General features: G+C 50.0%; 1 protein-coding gene across 1 annotated transcript; it reads left to right on the top strand.

Moving 5' to 3' along the window:
• Window positions 1–698: 698 nt before the first annotated feature.
• LOC144096971 (sterile alpha motif domain-containing protein 5-like) lies at window positions 699–4,960 on the top strand. Its single transcript, XM_077629777.1, has 2 exons — window positions 699–1,304; window positions 4,946–4,960. The coding sequence occupies exons 1-2, from the start codon at window positions 828–830 to the stop codon at window positions 4,958–4,960; spliced, it is 492 nt and encodes a 163-aa protein (XP_077485903.1). The 5' UTR covers window positions 699–827.
• The last annotated feature ends 3,464 nt before the right edge of the window (window positions 4,961–8,424 follow it).

Genomic DNA, 8,424 nt, shown 5'->3' with positions numbered 1-8,424 from the left:
GACATGAAATAGACGAGTCGAAAATGCGCTTACCCTGTTTAAACGATTCAGTACCTTCCCGAAAGAGAAAAAAAAAAAACATATCATGGCACAAAAATACGCCCCTTTACAAATAGTGTATGCACCTATATATCAAAGAGCTCATCACTTATGCTTTGGCAGCTTCGTCATCGGCTGCTGTAATCAACGTTTTGGCTGGATGTGGTATATTTATGTATTTTGAATGCGGCACTGTTTTTCTTCTAATGGTGCTGACCTTGAGTCTGATGAGCACTAACTGGGAGAGTTTAAAAGGCTTGTCGTGGAATTGCCGTCATCATTTACGCTCTGTAACGAGCTTTTCGTTGTGACCGCCAATCCCTCTTTTCAACGGAGTCGGAGTGCCAGCAGCTTAAACGGGGCGGCCGTGACTTGATCCTCGCTTTTTTAGCTACACTGTAGGCAAGACGGCAACGACGAATGCCTAAGTGGAATCGCCCGAGGCTGTTCTGCTTGGCGTCTAGAATAGCTGCCGTTCCGGCATGAAGACGTTGCCCACCACTGCTCCTCAGTCGTTCCCAAGCGGACCCGCCGGTCCGCCGGCATCATCTGACTTCCTCGACTCTCCGTGAGACGGCGCCACGGTGCGCGTCCGGCGACCGGACGTGACATCAGTGTTGCTCACTCGCGCATGCGTCGCGGTCCGCATCCGGCTGCCATTCTCCGTGATGGAGCGATCGGGGAGAGCAGCGTCGGCGGCTTTGCGGAGCCCGCGTCATTTTTAGCGCGACTGCTCCCCAACAAAAACACAGTTGTCGCGATCGCCGCGTGCTCGGAATGGCATCAGCATGAACGCCGGCGAGCAGAGCATAGTGGCCGATTGGCTCCGCACCTTGGGACTGCCGCAGTACGCGGAGAGCTTTGTGGACAACGGATACGATGACCTGGAGATCTGCAAGCAGATAGGCGAGCCCGACTTGGATGCCATCGGCGTCACCGATCCCCGGCACAGGGACCGCGTGCTCCAGGCCGTGCGCGTCCTTCTCGAGCAAGGCGGCACTGCCGTCTACTTCACGCTCGAGGAGGCCGCGAGACACTCGAGGGTTTCGGCGGCGTCGGCATCCGAGTACGGCTTCGACGAGTGGGGCCCGCCGCCGCAGGACAAAGCTGCAGTGAGGCCGGACTCGCTTCGCTACTTCCCGGACGAGTACGAAGAGGGCAAGGCCGAGCTGGTGCGCTTCCCCAAGATGCAGCTCAAGATCATGATCAGGGAGAAGATGGTTCGCGATGGGATACGCCTCAGCATGCAGCCGTACAGTAACCCGGTGAGTGATCCGACACCTCCATGTTGTTGTGGCTGCCGCTCTGTAGACATGCAAGCGTGCTTGCCTCCATCCAGTGATACTGTAGGCCGCCTGTAGGCCGCTTTTAAGGTGGGGAATAAAAAAAAAAGAACTCATACTAGTTTCCGTAATCTCCTTGCGTCCTCCGTTATGTAACGCGTTTGTTGCGCGGATTGTAGTTCCTGACCGGTCATTTCGTCGCGCCTGTCCGGTCAGTTTGGAACCTCTCTGCTCCCAGTCATCGGAGAATGAGATGCACCTTCGTGCTGTTCGATCTTCTGGATTAGGGGTAACGCGACTGACGAGTCTAACAACGTCGCGCGTCGCTTACCGTGCGCGATTGCTTTCTCCGAGACTTTGACAGTTCGCGTGGGGGGGCGTTTCCGCGACGAATGCATATGCCGCGCGCAGCTTGGCGTCGCGCGGAAGCGATCGATGCATTGCCATCTGAAGAGACAGCTGACGATGTGCTTTCGCGGCTCCGTTACTGTCGATTGATAGCCTGTGCACAGCCTGCGCGTTAACGTAGTTTGCGTGTCGTAGCACTTTGGTTAACGGAGTTCCTTACACCCTGACACGGCGCTGTCATTAAGCGATCGATTGAGGCGCGTCTTCCGGGGCGGCTACTGGAGCCGTTATCCTCTCTCAATGCTTGCTATATAGTTGGCTGCAGTGAAAGTGCTTTGAGTTTCATAATTTAAATAAACTCTCACGTGGTGTCTGTATTGCTGGAGTTTATGAAAACGGGTCATGCGTTATGAACGCAATAGTTACCTTAAGCGAGGGGCGGTTGAAAGACTAATCTGAAATCAGCAAAGTGCGTTTAAATGACAAACAGGAAAGCGATCCATAAGCGCACATATGCGTAATGTGCAGACTTCTGCGGCAATCGATGGAGGAAGGAACTATAGAACTTGAGTTCAAAGAACACCTGCGTTCGTTCATCCGACTGATGAGGCTTTCCTCTGTAAGGGAACTCAATTTATTGACCAATTTCTGTGCCTGCTCTTTCGATGCAATTTCTGTTCGCGACGGCCGGATCTAAATGGAGTCAAAATGCAAATTCGCCCGCGTACCCAGTTTCCTGTTTTTAAATGCTAACCGGTAATGACAGTGTGTCGCGTACGATACAGACGATAGAAACGGCAATAGTTTACATTTATGTTTGCGAAAGATAATCAAATTTTCACGGTACGGCACGAGCCTTATTACCCAACATATTTACGCTAAGAAAAGCGCAACTCCCAGTTGCCAGGTTTGCAGACGACGATTGGTAAACAGCGCGGAAGAAAGTGGATAGGAACACGGACAAGAGCTGACTGACAACTAAACGTGTGACGAGAGCTGAACGTGTTCCGTCAACGTTCAGTTTTCAGTCAGCGCTCCTCCGTGTCTCTCTCTGTGCCCTGTTTATTCCTCCGCGGTGTTTGCCAATCTGTATGCCGCACCAACTAGCCAGAGCCGCCACGTTAGTTAATGGCAAAGGCGTTCTGAAAGGTCACTCGCTGCAAAAGGTCCACCGGCGAACCCCCCCCCCCCCCCCCCCCCCCCCACACACACACACACAAACTTTCAGAGGCCGTGCTGGTACATCGATTCGTGAGGGCATGTTTTTGAATACTGTTGTTGATTTTGTATGGGTATAAGTGTGTGTGTTCTTAGTTTCGTTCTTCTTAAACGTTGAGAAATTAATCTAATCTGCCCATTTTATCCCGGGAGAAATTTTGTTTCTCATGATAAATCTCTTATTCTTTCTTCTTTATATTTCTGCTTCGTAGGGACCAGTAGCAAACGACATACGGCAGTTTCGAGACTTTTATTAGGCGCTTTCGTTCCTTGGGCATTGCACGGTTTAAGAAGCCACGGCTATAATTAGGTAATTCGTCGCTGTCTCCTATACAGAGTGGCTTGTAGTCCAGCGTGTTGCTTCCAGTGCGTCTACGGCACACGGGGAGATCCGTTAACCACTGGCTGTCATTTAAATCCAGCGTCCGCGAGCCCTCGGCCTCGAATGCTTGGAGGGTGCAGAAAGTACCTCGTAGCAAACTTCTCACAATGGCCTTGAATACTCTTTCGTTTTCCCGCGAGTGAAGCATTATCCGTGCTCTGATTCTCTCCTCATTTACCGTGCATGACAGCGTGTATAGAGAGAGCGCATCGAGGTCTGCGCCGCTTTTGTTTCGAGGGTGCTCATTCTCACGGTTATGCTTAGAAAGGAAAAGGTCGAGAACTCGAGAACTTCACCCCACGCATGGCTGCAACCATGGACGTGCGTTCACAAGCAGACTGCAAAAGAACTGAAATAGAATTGCATTTGTAAGCATGCCTTACATCTGCGCCACTTGTAAACTTCCTTTAAAGTCTGCGTGTGCATTCAGGAAGCAGGTGGCATGTCTGCTCCGCCTATGGTCTGGACTGCTAGAGAGTCCAGCGCCGTACTTATGAACCGTAAAGTTATCCCATGGATACTCGTAAACGCTTTTCATGTGACAGTGCTTGTGAACCATAACGTTAGCCCACGGATACTCGTAAACCCTTTTTCGTTTCAAAGTTTTCAATTGGGGCGCGCGATTTTGATTAGGGCTAGCTTCTCCGCTCTTATGCATGGGAGCAGCTGGGCAGAAAACAGCAATAAAAATTTAAAAAAAAAGTCGCTGACGGAGTAGTGAGCTGATCGGAGGCGACTTTGCGATTCTGTGGCTCCCATATTGAAATTGAAATTTATTGAAATTCCGGCAAATAGAGCTGTTTACCGTGGAAACAAGGTAAAAGGTGACATACAATTCACCTGACTGGGCTTTCGGCACCAGAGAAGATACGTGCAGTATAACAAGGCAGCAGGCGCGCAGCAGGGGGGGGAAAAATGTCAATTATGGGTCACGGACACGAAACATATGCATTCAGTAATTAATACTCAGGAGTAGCAACACATGAAAGCGATCTTGTCCATAGCATTATAGAACAATTTGTGGTGCAGTAAATGCAATAATGTTCCACAAAGTACAATTTAGCTTTTTTCCTGAAGGTGAACAAGGAGGATGATAGATCTATTATTTCTAGTATATGAGGGTAACTGTTCAAAAGATGGGGAATTCGCCATTGAACGAATTTGCATTCCATACCCATGTCTTATCGCAGGTTTTATGAAGTTAGTGTTTCTGAAGACGTAATGCGGATCTGTGTTAATGTATGTATTTAATGGGCCCATATACAACAATGTATGTATTGAATGAAGAGTTTTTTTTCTCCTTTGCTGCACATGTTAAGACTGACAAAAATTTTTCTGAAGAAGCCCACATTGTGGTTATCTCAGCTAAGGATTTTCGCATATTTTGAACGACACAGGCACTCCAGCAACAGTGTCGGGCTAGGTGGCGGTATGAACTATTGCTCCGTCGCAAGCGTGTTCCGTCATTTTTGCAGCCCTTCAGCGAGTCCATATCTTTCTAGTAAGACGGCCTCTGCTTCTCAGACCTTTTTTTTTATATGTGGTAACGACAGCCATGGTACAAGCGGATCAACGGGGACAAGTACGGGAGGTCGATAACGATCCCAAGAAGTAACCACTGTAGTACACCTAGAGTTGTTTTTAAAATCGGTCTTGTTTCACGTCTTCTTCGCAGACATTTCGCTTCTGACAGTAGTGCTTGTAAGGAGGCGTGCATATCAAAGATGCCCACGGGGAAACCGGTGAAAGTAGGTGAAACCAAGGAGAGTCCACATCGATGTTTTTTTAGTTTTATTTGTGGTGTTGACCGATGGGAACTTTATTATAGTAGGATACAACTTAAAAAAACAGCAGTTGTTAGCACTGGGTCACGGTCCGCGGCGTACGGCGTACTGTATTACTCCGCTAGCCAGTCACAAAAGTGAACGAAATCAACTTTTTAATATTTGACTTTATTAAACAAGCCAGGTATCAAAATTCTAGAGCTTATAACTTTTTTCTCATGGTTAGCTTCTTGTTTAGGTGACAAGAGAAGTTTTAACAACGGCCTACATTTTTGTCGTGGAGGAATTCTGTGCGCCGGTCCTGAATGTGGGCGGAGCTTCACTGCATACTTAAGTTGTATCCGACTGTAGTGTGATCATTTTTTTACCTGAGCCACCGCGGTGGCCCTGTGGTTATGGAGCTCGGCTGCTGACTCGAAAAACGCTGGTTCGATCCCGGCCGCGGTGGTCGCATTTCGGTGGAGGCGAAATTCTAGAGGCCCTTGTGCTTATGCGATGTCGGTGTACGTTAAAGAACACCACATGGTCGAAATTATCCGGAGCCCTCCACTACGGCGTCCCTTATAGCCTGAGTTGCTTTGGGACGTTAAATCCCATAAACCAAGCCATTTTTTACCTGAAAGATTAGAAAGCCGTAGAATCGGAACCCACGACCTCCGCATTTCGCGTGGGGGGCTCTACCAGCTGAGCAATGGCAGAGCCTGTCCGATATTATACTTTCGGAGTCTACTTGTGTTGCGTGTATCCTAGCCTCGAGTGTTCACCAGCGCCACCCACAGCCATAGCGCAGTTAGTCGACCAGAACAGTAGACTCGCAGCCCGAGTGTCCGGCAGTGCATTCCGTCCAACCGCTGCCACGTACGCAGCTGCATGCGCGCGATAGGCGAATCCGTTCGCCTCCTCGTGACGAGCCGATGGGTGCCTCTCCCAGCGGCGGGTCTCCCAATGTGGCTTCGGCGCGCGCCGCTATTAGTGGGCTTTTTATTCTTCGACGGCGCCTGCCGCAACTTCTGGCCTCCCGCTTGGCGGTCGTGTGCGCCGTTTCGAGGATTAATCGCGACGCACGCGCTGCTTTTTCAAAGGAGCGTCCTGCCAGTCCTCCCAAGGTAATTGCGGCGCGGTGCATTTTCCAGCGTCGTCTTCGGCACGGGCCCGCATGAGCTTGGTTCGTCCGCTGCTTGGCTGCTTGGCTGGCGGCGTGTGGTAACGCCATCCAAGGAGAGGGGCCGCGTGTTTCTTCCCGGCTGCTGATGGGCCGTTTCGGTGTTGCGTTCCTCGGCGCGCTCATCGTGTTTGCCCTGGCGGTTCTTTGACCTCGCTTGTAGCGGTTGTTTGGGAGCCGCGCCGTGGCTGTGTTGTTGTGCCTGCGCGGAAGCATGGGACGGACGAGTATCACCGTCCCCCGGGCATCGCTCGCTGCCCGGACAACAATAACGGCGGAGTTGTTCATTGCATCATTACACTGCGTGGCCTTGCCGCGTCCCATTCTTCTTTGGAGGGGGCGAATCAGCGCGCGCGGTACGCTGGACGCTCGCTGCGTCTGTATAGTCTTTTTAGTGAAGGGCCGTTTTGCGTTGAGAGAATTGAGAGTTCGAGGGGCCGTTGAGGGCCCTGCATGCTTTGATGATCTATTAGGGAACGACTGTGGTAAAATATCCCTTCAGTGAGAGTGATTTGTTGCGTGCCGCATAACCATTCCTGAAAAAATAGCGTAGCGGTAGCCGGTTTTACCATAAAGGCATCTCTTGGCCAAGCTCATCTGGAATTTGGCTGATCGCTTTTCTTTGCTTTTGTAGACTACACACACACACACAAATAAAGTGAGTGAAACACTCAAATGGAGGGTGTTCGTTACAGGGCAGATCTTTTATTGGGTGCTAAATGGTCGACATTCTGTCTTTATTAACCGGTGGTGCCGACTGACTTTAGGACACAGAGGAGCAGGATCGTTGTGAGGAAGCGTGTTCGAAAGATGACAGAGCAGGACCCCCCCACCTGCAGCACACCCCCTTTTCCCCCTTCGCGATTGGTTCGGCATGCTATACCAAACTCACACTTTCCTTTTCCCCGAATTCTCTCCTCGAATACGTGTACACGTTATCAACCGCCTCCCCTGCAAAAAATAAAAAATAAAAAATCCTGGCTCCGTCTTTAAGTACCTAATCGTAAAAGGAGGGAAGACCATAAAACGAAACTATATCGGAGGACGTTCATTGGCAGCTAAGGTGGTAGAGGTAAAGGCCTCCGCCACGATTGCAAAGAAAGCAATGTAGGGTTTGAAAAGAAAGCGCAGCTCTTAAAATGCGAAAGGAAGTAGTGCAAGTCGTGACACTCTTCTGCAGTGTAGCGGGATAAGGGTCCCAATATGCCACCCATTTTCAGTGGCCCGTGGTTAAGAAAAATAGTGTCCTTTCTTGCAGAGACTTGCTCTTCGTGTAGTGCTTGTTGGACAGTTCCCCGGGGGTCCCATTTGTCGCAATAGGAATTGGCGGTGCCCCCGGAACGACTCAGATAGCCGCTGCCGAGCACTCCGTTCGGGCGAAGTTCGTGCTCTCGACTCTCTTATCTACGAGTAAGCAATGACCTCAGGGAAGCGTCCTACTTTTTCAACCAACCGGCGAAATTGTCCAACGGGCGCTGCTCTCCACCGTTACGAAGGGGCAGCCCCTGCCGCCAAGGTTTAAAATGACCAGTGCAGACTAAAGTTTAAAGTTGACCGTGCAATTTCATCCAAATGAAAAAAAAAAAACGCGATTGTGACTTCGTATTTGTCGCCTGCAGGTCTTCAGCGCAGGCTTTTCACGCTTCGACGCGGCCAGGTTCGGCCTACTTCAGGAATTACTATAGATCGCTGTTTCTGTTAGGTTTATCATTTACGTTGTTGTGCTCACCTGGGTCTAAAACCTTACATTTCCGAGATGCCAGTACTGTCAGTCGAAGGAAAGAAAGCTGTGCGAGTTGGTATGCATGTATTTATGGTGCACATTGTTGCTTGCTTAAATGTTTTTTTTTTTCGTTTCGCCTTTGAAGCATGTCATGACTTTGTCGACAGGATGATCGTTTTCCACTATTGACTGGAGTTAGCTGCAGCGTGTTGACAAACATAACCGCTCTCGCCCAGCGCAGTGCTCGGTATACGGACCCTGAAAGTAATGCTCCTGCGCGTAGCAGCTTCATTTTGTGCTGCCTTTGTTAGGACGGCAATGCCGTGACCGGTTTGTCAGCGTGCAATAACTACTCTTGAGCGGAACTGGCTGCTTCTCGCATTAACTTCTGCATAGACAGCATAGACAACGAAGAATGCACGTGAGGAAATAGAATTATGTCCTAGCGTCTTATAATCTATCAGCCTACACACTATTACTACTCC

Source organism: Amblyomma americanum, chromosome 7, assembly GCF_052857255.1.
Source record: "Amblyomma americanum isolate KBUSLIRL-KWMA chromosome 7, ASM5285725v1, whole genome shotgun sequence".
Lineage (NCBI taxonomy): Eukaryota > Metazoa > Arthropoda > Arachnida > Ixodida > Ixodidae > Amblyomma > Amblyomma americanum.
Note: the sequence above shows the minus strand (reverse complement) of the source record. Positions and strands in the feature narration are given on the sequence as shown.